The 14,062-nt window shown below is 46.9% G+C and overlaps 1 protein-coding gene across 1 annotated transcript in view; it reads left to right on the top strand.

Annotated features, from left to right (window-relative positions):
- The window catches only part of LOC135913494 (motile sperm domain-containing protein 1-like), a 50,862-nt gene extending 38,116 nt beyond the window's left edge, over window positions 1-12,746 (top strand). Inside the window, exons 5-6 of the mRNA XM_065446061.1 lie at window positions 11,049-11,258; window positions 12,337-12,746. Coding sequence (XP_065302133.1) covers window positions 11,049-11,258; window positions 12,337-12,368 — 242 coding nt within the window. The 3' untranslated portion in view covers window positions 12,369-12,746. The remainder of the gene's footprint in view (window positions 1-11,048; window positions 11,259-12,336) is intronic.
- The last annotated feature ends 1,316 nt before the right edge of the window (window positions 12,747-14,062 follow it).

The raw sequence follows: 14,062 nt of genomic DNA, 5'->3' as shown, positions 1-14,062 counted from the left end.
ACATACCAGCAGCACTGTGTCTTCCACTCTGCCTTAGTTGTCCTTTCATTAATGGCACCGCACAGCATCAAGGACAGCACACACAACATGACAGCGAGTGCTACAGGAACAGTGAAAGTAGTCACAAAGATATATGCATACATGCCATTGAAGTGTTTGCTGTGTGGGGGTTAAGAATGAATTTCACAGGCCTGTCCTGTACGGAGGCATTCTCGTCCAAAAGTAGCCGATGGGCACAGCCCAAGTTTGTGCAACTAACCCAGTCACATGTTTTTTGCTCATTGCTGAGCATCTGGAAGCTGTCCACCTGATTATTCTTCTTGCAATGCAACCTAACTCATTCTGTTCAGCTCATTCCTCAATTTCACAGCTATGCTATGCTGCAATGAGACACCGTAGAAGTTGAGCAAATGAACTCTGCTTTTACCAGCTCACGAGGATGACGCAGTGCTTCTTCCAGAGAAAGCCACACTGGTCTGTTACATACCACTTGTGTAGTTTCATGAGGCATTTCCTTTGGATGTAGCATTGCCAGTACCTCACATACGCCACTCAAGCATAGAGTTACCGTATTTACTCGAATCTAGGCCGACCCCAACAAAACAAAATATATTACCTCGAATGTAGGCTTAACAGAAAAAACGAGGACAGCGTTCACAAAATGCAAACATCCTTTATTGAATCTGAATGTGCAGAGCTCATTCAACGTCGTCGTCGCTGTCACCTTCAAACAGCGCACTATCTTCAGTACCGTCAAGCGCATTAATTATGCTGCACTTTTTAAAGGCGCGCACAATCCAAGTACCTGGGATGTAGTCCCACGCTGCAGCTACCCAGCCCGCCAGCTGCGATAGCGATGCACGTTTGATGCGGCCTGTTGCCGTTAGCATCTGGTCTTCGTCAGTCAACCAGTCCATGTAATATTTCCGTGGACAATCTTTGAAAGATTTGTTGATGCAGACATCGAGTGACTGCAACTTGCCCGTCATGCCGCTCGGTATGACAGCGAGGTCCGTGTTCGCTTGGGCGAGCGTAGCCTTCACGTTGGTCAAGTGCCCACGGTACGAGTCGACGACATGGAGCGAGTTCTTTGTCAAAAGGGCTCCTGGACACCGTCGGCGCACAATCTTAACCCACTCTTCCACCATCGCACCCGTCATCCACCCGTTCTTATTTGCTTGCACAATGACATTTATTGGGAAAGTTTCTCGAGCAGGCAGTGTCTTGCTTTTAAATATCATATAAGGAGGGAGTTTATGTCCATCAGCTGTGCAGCACAGCATCACAGTTGCGCGATGCTTCTCGTAGCCCGCAGAGCGCACCTTCACCTCCTTGGCACCATTTTCATTCACAGTGTACTGGTCGGCTGAATGGATGGATGGCGGCTGCACCCTTTGTAATGGGCAGCGGCTGGCGCCACCTAGCCTTTTGCTCCCCCCTCTATTTTTTTTCTTTATATCCCCGTCTCCTTAAACTAGTTTTCACACCCCTCCTCCTCCCAAAATAAATATCTAACATAGTATAGAAAACATTAGCTCCCCGATTTATGGTATTATCTCTCCCTTGATTTCCTCCACCAATCCTCTTGCCGCCCCTTCGTTACTGCCACTCTTTTCTCGTCTATTTGCCCTCATTCCCCGGGGAAACCTAATGCCCCTTCCATATCTGTCACTGTTCCCTCAGCCAGAGTCGGTCGAAGGTCTGTGCATCTCAGCGCTATATGCTCTGTGGTCTCAATTTCGGCTCCGCAAGCTGTGCATAAAAGGTCCACGTCTTCAAATTTAGCCCTGTATGTTTTCGTTCTCAAAACCCCCATCCTAGCTTCGAATAATAGCGAGCTGCCCCGCAAGTTATCAAATACGAGTTCTTTCTTTATCTCCTGTTTTTGTGTCCTATACATAACTAGCGCTGGCTTTCCGAGCATTCATTCTTCCCACCTTTTTCTTTCCGTCTCCTTCACCTCCTTTCCCAGACTAGAACCATGTTGGACCCCCTCCCTCGGCTGTAGGTATCTATTCCTCAGCTTCCTCGTTCTGAGTGTCCACTTCGTGTTCAAACTTTTCATGTATAGATATTTGTACACTTTTCCCGCCCACCTTTTCCCCACAGTGCTGCGAGTCCCTGTTCATATTTTACCTTATTGCTTCTTTGCCTTCGAATGACGTCCATCCCACGTCACCCTGCACTTCCTCATTAGGGGAGTTCCCGTGCGCTCCTAAGACCAACCTGCCTACACTTCTCTGTCTCGTTTCCATGCATGCTTGAACTCCCGATTTCATGCACAGTACTGAATTTCCGAATGTGAGGCCAGGTACCATAACCCCTTTCCATACCCCTCTAACAACCTTGTACCTATTATAGTTCCATGGTGCCCTTTGTTTCATTACAGCTGAGTTCCTTTTCACTTTTTCAATCATAATTTTTTCATGTTCTTCCAAGTACCTTTTGCCCTCGTTTAGCCATATGCCCAAAAACTTGTATTTTTCAACATGATCAATCTTAGTGCCTTGTATTTCCAATGGTTCCCCCCTTTCTTCATTGTATACTATTGTCCCAGACTCCTCTCTACTGAATTGCAGTCCCAATTTTTCTCCCTCCTCTCCACATATCCTCATTAGTTCTTGTAGCCCTACTCGGGTGTGAGAAAGCAGTACAATATCATCTGCATATATCAGGCCAGCTAGTACTTGAGCTACCTGCTGCCCTTCCAGCATATAGCTTATGTCGGTTCCTATTGTGCTCTGTTCTAGCCTCTTTTCCACTTGGCTCGTGTAAATCATAAAAAGCAGGGGCGACAATGGACAGCCCTGCCCGAGACCACTTATTTTAGCTGGCTTTGTAGTTTCTCCCTCCCATGTTATCTCTACCTCATTATCTATATAAACTTGTAGGAATCCAATCAATTTTCTATCTAGACCATATTCCTTCAACTGGCTCCATGACTTTTCTCGGTTTACATTATCATAGGCTTCTCTAATGTCTAAAAAAGCTATCCGTAGTGGTTTCTGCCTGGCTGCCGCTATCTCTATGCACTGTGTTATAACTGTCAAGAGGTGTTATAGTTCAATTGATTAAATGGTCGGATAGCAGAGTACTTCGTGAGAGGACACAGAGCTTCGGTAACGCAGGCACAAGGCTTCCAATCACACGTCGTCGTCGTCTTTCTTGAAGCAGTGCCTGCTCCTCGTTCTTCTCTAGTACAATTACCTCCCCGGAGAAGAGGAGCCGTCTCGGCGACCTACGGGCAAGATAGCACAGGTGGCTCAAAGTACGGCTTGAGCTGCTGAATGTGCACGATTTCGCGCCCTCGGCGGCGCTTATCGGAAGGCGGCTCAAGGGGTTCTACCAAATAATTCACAGGGGACGTTTGACTGATGACACGGTAGGAACCCTGGTACTTGGAAACAAGCTTGGGTGAAAGTCCAGGGCAGGTAGCGGGAACCCAAAGCCAGACTGGTGAGTCAGGGGCATAGGGTGCCGGAGAGGAGGGAATATCGCGAAGGTGCTTCTGTCGCTGCTGATCTTCCGAAGTAAATGTGCGGGCAAGCTTTCGGCACTCTTCCGCGTGTGCAGCAGCTTCGGACAGGGTAGTAGCCTCCGTTGTGTCAGGGCGATACGGAAGGATGGTGTCCATTGTGCAGGAAGGCTCGCGTCCGTAAAGAAGAAAGAACGGGGAAAATCCTGTAGTGGTTTGCGTGGCGGTATTATAAGCGCACGTCACGAAGGGTAGAATTCGGTCCCAATTTGTTTGGTCAGATGCGACGTACATGGCTAATATATCGCCAAGAGTGCGGTTAAAGTGTTCAGTCATGCCATTAGTTTGCGGGTGGTATGCAGTAGTAGTACAGTGAATTACGTTGCATTCCTTGAGCAGGGCTTCTATAACTTCAGACAGAAAGACGCGGCCTTTGTCGCTCAGCAACTCTCTTGGGGCTCCATGGCGAAGTATGATGCTACGCACAAGGAACCCGGCAACATCCCGCGCAGATGCGTTGGGCAGAGGCGAAGTTTCGGCGTAGCATGTGAGATGGTCTATCGCCACTATCACCCAGCGGTTGCCATCTGAAGTACTCGAAAGGGGCTCATAAAGATCAACTCCGACCCAGTCAAAGGCCTGTCCTGGACAAGGCAATGGTTGCAGTGGAGCAGCTAAGGCATGAGGGGTATTCTTGCAGCGTTGGCAGGCGAGGCAGGAGCGGACAATTGGCGGACGAATCGGTACATACCGCGTCAGTAATAACGAATTCGCAGGCGCGCGTATGTTTTTAGTACTCCTGCATGTGCGCATTGCGGGTCATCGTGAAACGCTGCACATATGTCCGAACGTAGATGCCGAGGAACCACGAGTAACCATTTGCGCCCGTCCGAGAGGTAGTTACGGCGGTACAGGAGCCCGTCACGAACAGCGAAGTGGTGTGCTTGGCAACGCAATGCACGGCCACTGAGAATGCGCTGGGGTCAAAATGTCGAAGTATGGGGGGTGAGACGCTGATGGGTCTGACGGAAAAGCCAGCATATCAACAATCCATGGATCCTTCAGCTGCTCCGAAAGCATATCCGTGGCGGTGAGGGCGGACTCGCATATTCGTACTTTCTGATAATTGGGCTGGCCTGACACTGGGGAGTGAGACAAGGCATCCGCGCCCGAATGTTTATGGCCTGAGCGGTACAGCACTCGAATATCATACTCTTGGAGGTGAAGCGCCCATTGAGCGAGGCGACCTGAAGGATCTTTCAAGGACGACAGCCAGCAGAGTGCATGGTGGTCCGCGATGACGTTGAATGGGCAGCTGTAGAGGTTAGGACGAAACTTAGAAACTTAGTAAAAAAAGCTATAGTTAGCTTCTGCTTTCATGAGTGCACGGCTAGCGAGGGCAACAACGTATTCATCGAAGCCAGTCTTTCGTTGTGCAAGAACAGCGCCAATACCGATGCCACTGGCATCCGTGTGTATTTCTGTGGGTGCACTGGGGTCAAAATGTCGAAGTATGGGGGGTGAGGTTAGAAGACGGCGCAGCGTCGTGAGTGCGGCATCGCAAACTGGCGGCCAAGCCAAGAGGTCGTGGTTACCCGCGAGAAGCTGTGTCAAAGGTGCTATTATGGTGGCGAAGTTGCGAATGAAACGACGAAAATAGGAGAATAATTCGATGAAGCTGTGGAGTTGTTTTGTGCTCTTAGGTCGTCGAAATTCGGCAACGGCTTGGAGTTTGGTTGGATCTGGTAGCACACCATTTTTCGAAACAATGTGGCCAAAGATGACTAGCTGTCGGGCGGTCTTCAAGTTGAGCTGGAGTCCATCAACGGCCAGGCAAGTGAGCACACGTTTGAGTCGGAACAGGTGAGAAGAAAAGTCCGGGGAAAAGGTGACAATGTCATCGAGATAACAAAGGCATGTCTGCCATTTGAGGCCCCGGAGGATGTTATCCATCATTCTTTCAAAAGTTGCAGGCGCATTACAGAAGCCAAAGGGCATCACGGTAAATTCATATAAGCCGTCAGGCGTAACAAATGCCGTTTTCGGACGGTCTGCATCAGCCACCGGGACCTGCCAATAACCGGATCGTAAGTCTAAGGATGAAAAGAATGCAGCGCCTTGGAGGCAGTCCAGTGCGTCGTCGATACGGAGAAGAGAGTAGACATCTTTCCGGGTTATCTTGTTGAGACGTCGATAGCCCACACAAAAACGAATTGTCCCATCTTTCTTTTTGACCAGCACTCCCGGAGAAGCCCAAGGACTGTGTGATGGCTGTATCATGCCGCGTTGGAGCATGTCTCCTACGTGCTCATCGAGGACACGGCGCTTCGTCGCGGACACACGGTATGGACGTTGGCGCAGCGGCGCGTGGCTGCCGGTGTCGATGTGATGAAAGACTGTGGAGGTACGGCCTAAACATTGTTTCTGGAGGTCGAAAGAAGTTCGAAATTGGTTAAGGAGGTCGAGAATTTGCGTGCACTGACTCGGAGTGACGTTGGGATCGATAGACGCAGCAAACTCGCGGTCACATGCGGGCGGAGGCACAGAGACAGGGAGAGTCATTGAGTCAACGTGAAGAGAAGTCGAGTCATCAGGCACATCGTAGACAGAGCTCGTGTCGAATTCATCTGCAAAACCGAGGCACTCGCCATGATGTAAGCTTGATGGACACGAAAACGGATTCGAAACGTAAAGTGCGCTGGAACTCTGGTGAAAGGGAAGGAGGGCAAAGGGAAACAAGAAGGGATGACGGCGTGCAGCAAGTTGAGATGGCGTGAAAAGAACTGTGGAATCGTAGAAAGCAGCACAGGAAACGGGAACAAGGGCGGAAGAGAAAGGAGGGATATCAGTGGCGGTGGCGACGAACACTTGAGCAGAAGGTGGAGGCAAATCTTCAGAAAGACTGCCGCAAAATGGAGTCAGCGCAAGTTCTGCACGGGCACAATCAAAAATAGCGTGATGAGATGAGAGGAAGACCTGTCCTAGAATGATGGCATGAGAGCAGCGGGGAAGAACGACAAATTCAATGTGGTATAAACTGTCTTGTATGGCGACACGGACGGTACATGTTCCTAAGGGCTCAAGTGGCTCAGCGCTTGCTGTGCGTAGTGGAATGGCAGAAAACGGCGTCGCAGCTTTTCGGAGCGTACAGCGAAGCTGGTCGGCAATCATGGACACTGCGGCACCCGTGTCGACAAGCACGTGAACGGCGATACCTTCGGCAAAAACTTCAATGACGTTCGTAGGGAATAAACGAGGGCTTGAGCAGTTTGAAGAGATCGCAGTTCTTGACTCCCGAACTGCGCCTTTTAGTTTTCCTTCACAGCTGGAGGGCGGCAGATGATGGGGCACAGGGAACGTCGACGAGGAGATGGAGACCGACGAGTGTTGAAGCTTTGGGTAGCAGGAGATGAAGAAGCGAAGTGCAGAACTGGTCATGAATAGTGGGACTGGGAGTCGGGAGCATGCCCTCGAAGTCTCGCAGCATCGGGAGGATACCAACCTCGCCGGCGGCAGAACCGTGCCACGTGGCCAGCAAAGCCACACGCGAAGCAAATCGGCCGGTTGTCTTGGGTACGCACGGATTATCAACAGGGGGCCTAGGTAGCGGTGCACTGGTCGGAGCTGGCCGTAGGGGCTGTGGAGGTGCGCAGAAGCCGCTTCTGGGCAAGTAGTTGGCAGCTGCAGAAGGCGAGGCGTAGAAGCCGCTTGTGGGCGTGTAATGCGCAACTTCAGGCGGAGGTCTTGGCCTGGCCACGACGGCAGCGTACGTGAGCGGAACCGTCGCTGAAGGTGGCTGATTAGCGAGAGGTAGCGCGTCGCTGACTTGTTAATGGATTACGCGTCGCAGTTCCGGAGACAAAGAAGACTCAGACGACTGGGTAGCAGGCAGCAGGGACAGTTGGCGCGCCACTTCTTTGCGAACGAATTGCTTGATTTGGTCGAGGAACGAAGAGTGGGTGGGAGCAGCGCTGGAACTGTCAGTTAAAGCCGAAACAATGTCGTCCGGCGCGGCAGCTCGGCGCATGGTAAGGCATTGTTAGCGGAGCTCATCGTAGCTCTGGCACAGTGTAATGACCTCATCAATTGTTTGAGGATTTTTCGCCAAGAGCATTTGGAAGACGTCATCCTCTATGCCCTTCATGACATTCTTGATCTTTTCCGAGTCGGGCATGGCGGGTTTGATGCGCCGGCAAAGGTCAATTACGTGTTCAATGTAGCTGGTAAAGTTTTCACCCTTTTGCTGAGCGCGACCACGCAAGCGTTGTTCTGCGCGAAGCTTGCGCAAAGCAGGGCGACCGAAGACTTCTTTGAAACAATGGGTAAATGCTGTCCAGGTGGAAAGGTTGGATTCATGATTCTGGAACCAGAGATTAGCGACTCCAGAAAGATAGAAGATGATGTTAGTCAGTTTAGCTTTGTCATCCCACTTGTTATGCGCACTCACACGATCGTATGACAAGAGCCAATCCTCCACGTCATGGTCGTCGTTGCTGCTGAAGACCGGAGGATCTCGTTGGCGTAGAGCACCAGAGCAGACGACAGGCGATGCCAGGGGAGGATCTGGCTGCGCGGTGTCCTGAGGCATGGCAGAAACGGTAGGGAGCGTCCGGCTGTGGAGTTCCAGGTTTGGGAAGAGCCCAGCACGTCCACCAAATGTCAGGAGGTGTTATATTTCAATTGATTAAACGGTCGGATAGCAGAGCACGCAGCGAGAGGACACAAAGCTTCGGTAACGCAGACACAAGGCTTCCAATCACACGTCGTCGTCGTCTTTCTCGAAGCAGTGCCTGCTGCTCATTCTTCTCCAGTACATAACAAATAAATTATCATCTAGCCTTCTGTTCCTTCGAAATCCATTCTTCAGCTCTCCCAAGATCTCTTCACATTCTGCCCATTCCTCCATTCTCATTTTAACCATCTGCGTTGCTACTCTGTATATGACTGATGTGACAGTTATTGGCCTGTAGGACTTAATGTTGTCCTTGCTTCCCTTACTTTAGTAAACTAATATCATTCTGCTTGATTTCCAGTCCTGTGGAACATCTCCCCCTGCAACTATCTGTTCAATAAGTTGTCGTAATTTTAATTTACTTTTCTGGCCTAATATGGTTATCAATTTCATGGGTGTCATTAGGTCCTGTCGCTGTTCCCACAAAGACCTTGTGTTCAATTCTGCCCCATTCCTTACTTGTCATCCCTCTGTTTTCCTCCTCTAATTCTGTCCTGCTCTTGTTGTTGTTCTCCGTTTCGCTACCCTCTGGCTCTGCAAATGCTGCCTCTATTGTTAACCTAATATATTCCTGAGCTTCCTCTCCCTCTACCTTTGTTCCTTCTGGTGTGGTCAGTGAGTGCTGAACCACCTTTGTCTTCTTACTCTGTTGCCTTATGTGTTCCCAAAACTTCTTACATGCATTTCTGTTTTTCTTTCGTATCTCTAACAACCACTGTACCCCAACCCTTGCTATCTTGGCTTGAATTAATGCCGATGCTTCTCTTTTCATTGCAAGGTCATTCTCCCATTTTGTCTCCACCTCTTCTGGTGGGGCTCCCCTTTTCTTTGTTGCTCTGTGTTTTCTGCACGCCTCTTTGCATTGCTCTATGGCCTCCTTAACTTCTCGGTCCCACCAGCTTTTCAGTTTATGTTTTCCCTGCTTACTTCCTAGTTTCCTAATTTGTCCCTTCTCTTGCCCTCATTTCAACATACCTATTAACTCGTCGTATGTCCATGCCTTTTGCGCTTGCTTGGATACTATGTTTTCAATGTTTTTCCCCACTTCTTGTAGCTGCCTGTCCTTCACTTTGCTCTTACCTTTCCTTTCTTTGGTTTCTATCAGTGGTACTGTCTTTCCAAAACTGATTTTGATTCGTTTGTGATCACTCCCCAGGCTTTTTGTACCTTCCTCATCAATTTCCATACCTCCCAACCATTCATACAGTTTGTGGGACATTAGGCAGTAGTCGATTGTTGAGTGGGAGTTCTTTCTTTGCCATGTTATCTTTCCATCGCATTTAATTTCAGTATTAACTATTTTAGTATTATAACTATTATGAAATCATGGGCCTCACAAAAATCTACTAGCATCTGGCCTGTTGCATCTGTCGCCCCGTCAAAGTATTCCAAATGTGCATTCATGTCCCCTAGGATGATTATCTCCCGTTTTATAGCTAACTCCCTGATATCCTTGGCCATACATTTGAAATGTTTTGCATTCTCCTCTTTCGACTCATTCCCCATTTTCAGATACACAACTCCCAGGATTGTCTCTACATTCATTGCCGATTTGGCCAAGGTAGCCTGCCGCTTCTCTCTTTCGCAGCATGTAGCGCTGAAAAGCTATCAGCTTTTCTTCGAAATCGCTTGGCAGCTTCTGGGTGATTGAAGTGCGACGTCGGAGGCTGAAGCTGAAGCGCTTCATGAATTTCTGAAGCCAGCCCCGGCTGACTTTGAAATCCTTTGGCGTTAGGCCTCACTCCCTCAAAAGTTCCCTAGCTTTTGCTTAGAGCGCTTCTGTTGTCACTGGAAGGGCAGCTGCTCTCTGCATCCGAACAAAGTCGGCCAAAACTGTCTCCACTTCGTGGTGACGGCCTTTCTTTGGTCCGCTAAATGCCATCCTCTTTGCAGCGCACGCAAAAAGCTGCTGTCATTGTCCCCTCCAACGATAGACCTTTTTCTCGTCGATGCCGAAGTCCCGCCTCGCTTGAAGGATCGACGATGCCTCTGCGGCTATCACAACTTTTCGCTTGAAAGCGCCACTATAGTGGCATCTCCTGCTTGATGCCATCACGATACCATGCCGCACACCGACACGACACAGGCCAAAATGGTGACCTCGCTTGTGTACGGTTGGCTACTGGCACAGCTAATTGCAGCTGCGATACTGACTTTTCTAGATGGCGCCAGCTATGTGCCATATTTAGCAGTTTCAATGAAAAAATGAAAACTGGCGCGGTTTTTAAAATTCTCGAATCTAAGCCGACCCTAGAGTTCCGAATATGATTATTTGAAAAAAACTATCGGCCTAGATTTGAATAAATACGGTAAGTTCAGCCATGAAGGTGCTTGTGGGATTTCTCTAGGCAGCATGTACTGTCACATAGATGTGTAGATTTGTGCATGTATGCATCTATGCAAGAACTCTAAAAGGTATTCATGTAAGAAAGCATGCAGACATTAGATTTTTTCCACCAAGTGCCACTCTGGTACTTACAAATCTGGAGTCGAAACAAGCTCGTTAAGGTTTCCTTAGCTCCCTTATGATCAGGCCCAATCGCCAAATCAGTTGGGCTTTTGATGCATTTGCATGCATTGTTAGCACTAGTCTGCAGTTTTCTTAATAATCAGAGTGCTGTAGTGAGGTTGAACTTGAAAAATCATCTCTCTGCTCATTCGTCAGACAGCATAGCAGTAATACAGTCCATTCTTTGCTGTAGCAGCCTCTTAGAGGAGGGGGACATTTTGCCTGAAAGATTCAAGAAAATTTAGGGGCCAGAAAAGTACCCGCCTTACAAGTATTCTTCCCTGCGAAATACAAACTTGCCTGCTTGTGTGTATAACTGGTGTGCTGCACAGATTCTACCCAGTCGCAACCATTGGTGGAGCAGAAACAGAAGAAAGGCAGGACTGCATTTGGACAAGACCCACTTGTGCTGTTTGTGGTGCTGGCCTGTGTTGTCGTGCTTATGCTACCACTTGAGGATGCACGTGACACCAACAGCCATCCATTGCTTGCGCACTTGCCTATGAGGCATGAGCACAAGCTCTTCGCTGCATATATTCTCGGTAAGTCCACCCCGTATGAAATACAAACTTGGTAGCTTGTGTGGCTAACTGGCATGCTGTCTGCATTCTTGTGATGAGTTGCCATCGTAATGGGCCACCAAAAAGCACAACTGCCACTTTGGTTAGGTACATCTCATTGTCACATAGTATCAGGAACTGATTAGGCCAAGGTAAAGTAATGCAGTCACTTCAGTAACTCTTGCAAAAAATGCATTCAGCATTGAAAACGTCTGGCATTTTTATCAAGCTTATCGCCTTACAGAATGCACACATCACTCCCCCAATGAGTTCGTCTTTTCTATATTCATTTGAAGCCAGGTGGAATGGCTTAGCTGTCATAAATGTAATCAATCAACCATGTTTCTTTTAGAATGAGCATGTCAGATTTATGTGACGGCAGAAGTCCTTCAAACAGCCTTGTTTATGCTTCAATGATTAAGATTGAGCACCTTCAGCAAGGAACAAGGTAGCCTATTTCATCAATATGTGGTAATGAGAGGATTTAGTTTCATCCCACCCGTACGCGGCTCAATCATTAGTTAGCTTGACATATGAGAACTGAAGTATTGCGCTTTTAGCCTTTTCAGCCATTGATCTTTGCCATAATTGAATTGTATACCCATCTTGAATTCATTCTTAGAAGTACTAAGATACAGAAAGGTCACCGTTATAAATTAATAAGAGGCCTTTAGTACAGATACCTTCTTATTAGAATCCTGAATTTTTATTATAAGTTGCCACATTTTATTTTCAGCCTTTTGACCAACTCTAAATTCTTTCTATACAATTTCTTATTACTCTTACTTGTAGCATTGGAAACATCCATGTACATATAGTGAAGGTATCTTTTGGATATAAAAGTTCTTTTTAAAACTTTTCACAGTGGCAGACACTTTCAGTTCTGCAGATTCTGCAAAATCTGTATAATGTACCTTTCAATGACGGAGTTGTGTTATCTACGATGTGTTTAAATTTGTTCATGCAAAAAATATCTTTTAAAAAATCTAGCGTGTTGCAGGTGTATGGCATTTAGTGATCAGCAGGCTAAGTGTACTATTTGACTATTTTGTATGTGCAGGACTAATGACAACACTCATTGTCCGCAAGTAAGGGCTGGCTTCCTTCTCCTGTGCTCAAGAATGGTTGGACCCCTTAAAACCAATCAGGCCAACTTCAAGAAAGATTGGACACGAAATTTTCTGACCTTCTCCTCCTAATGACGGTTTATTCATTATAAAATAAAGTGTGCCTGATTTTGGTAAATAGTACAATTTAGTTCTTGAATCTGCATTCCCAGCATGCCTTTCATTAATTTATACAGGTTTTAAACTAAAGAACAAAAAGCAGTGTAACTCATGTCATGATCACTGTCGACGATAATGCATATAGCACTAAATCAATGTAGCAACACAATGTATTGCCACTGTCGAAACAAGCTATGTATGAGACATGTACTGCTGCGGAATTTCTCCTTTGCCCTTCGATGCATGGATGGATGGATGGATGGATGTTATGAGTGTCCCCTTTGGAACGGGTCAGTGGGTTGCGCCACCAAGCTCTTGCTATTATACTGCCTAATGTCCTACCTAGGTTAAACAATAAAAAAAAAACACTATGAACTCCCACAACCAAATTTTCTGATACCCTATTGCGAACTGTGCTTTTGCAAGTCTCTGTTTTTTGTCGTTTGCCTACTTTTCTTCCACTAATCCTCTAATCACCTCTTACTAATGCCTATTGTGGACATGTTTACTTTTCCACTGCTCTCGCTGAACCCAAGGGCTTCAAGGAGGCGAGTGGTGCCTACTGTACTCTTATATGGGGAACTACTTCATGGAGGAACATTCAGAAAATGTGTACTCTACAGAAAAGGGCACTGCGTCATATAGCGAATGTAGTACACGATGCGCATACAAAGGATCTGTTTCTAAAATATGGCATACTTCCATTTCAGCTATTGTATGACTTTACTCTACTATTAAAATACAAAAACAGTCTTAAGCAAAACGAAACCACCTTTCTTACTTTATGCACCTTAACAAAACCATCCGACATACCCTATACGCTCAGAAATCGAAGCACTTGGCTGACTCCCTTTTCAAGAACATGTCATGGAACAAACAGGTTAAAATCGCGCATAGCTACCCTTTTAGGTGACCTGGAAAAAAACAATATCGACATAGATAACTTAACCCGCAAAAAAATGGAAAACTTTTCTACTAAATCGCTGGTGCTCTTAAAAGATATAGACCGTTCGTTGACTGTATGATTAGACTACTACATAGAATTGGAATATCTATGTTGTACTTCTGTTCAATTTTCTTGTAGAAAGGTTTCTAATTATTTTACGTCATGTGTTTAGCATTTTCTGTTTTCTGCTGTTCTGTGCGCTACTGTTCATTATATATTTTTCAGTGACATCCATCAAACTCTTTGCAGATGATTGTATACTATACCGTGAAATTAAAAACACTAATGATGTCCACTTATTGCAAGCAGATCTTAACTGCGTTACTGATTGGTGTGCTAAATGGAAAATGGTTTTAAACACATCAAAATGCAAATCCATGCGCTTTTCACGTCAAGGTGTGTCACCACCAGCCTCTTACAGCATCAACAATGCTTCGTTAGCCCCGGTTACCTCATATAAATACCTCGGTGTACATCTGACATCAAATTTATCCTGGAATCAGCATATCACCTACATTACTGGAAACGCAAACCGCATGCTCGGTTACATAAAAAGAAACTTTTCTAATGCGCCCATTTCCGTCAAACTCCTACTTTATAAAACACTGGTTCGT

The sequence above is a fragment of the Dermacentor albipictus genome, unplaced genomic scaffold (assembly GCF_038994185.2).
Source record: "Dermacentor albipictus isolate Rhodes 1998 colony unplaced genomic scaffold, USDA_Dalb.pri_finalv2 scaffold_14, whole genome shotgun sequence".
Lineage (NCBI taxonomy): Eukaryota > Metazoa > Arthropoda > Arachnida > Ixodida > Ixodidae > Dermacentor > Dermacentor albipictus.
This window is presented reverse-complemented; position numbering and strand designations above follow the sequence as displayed.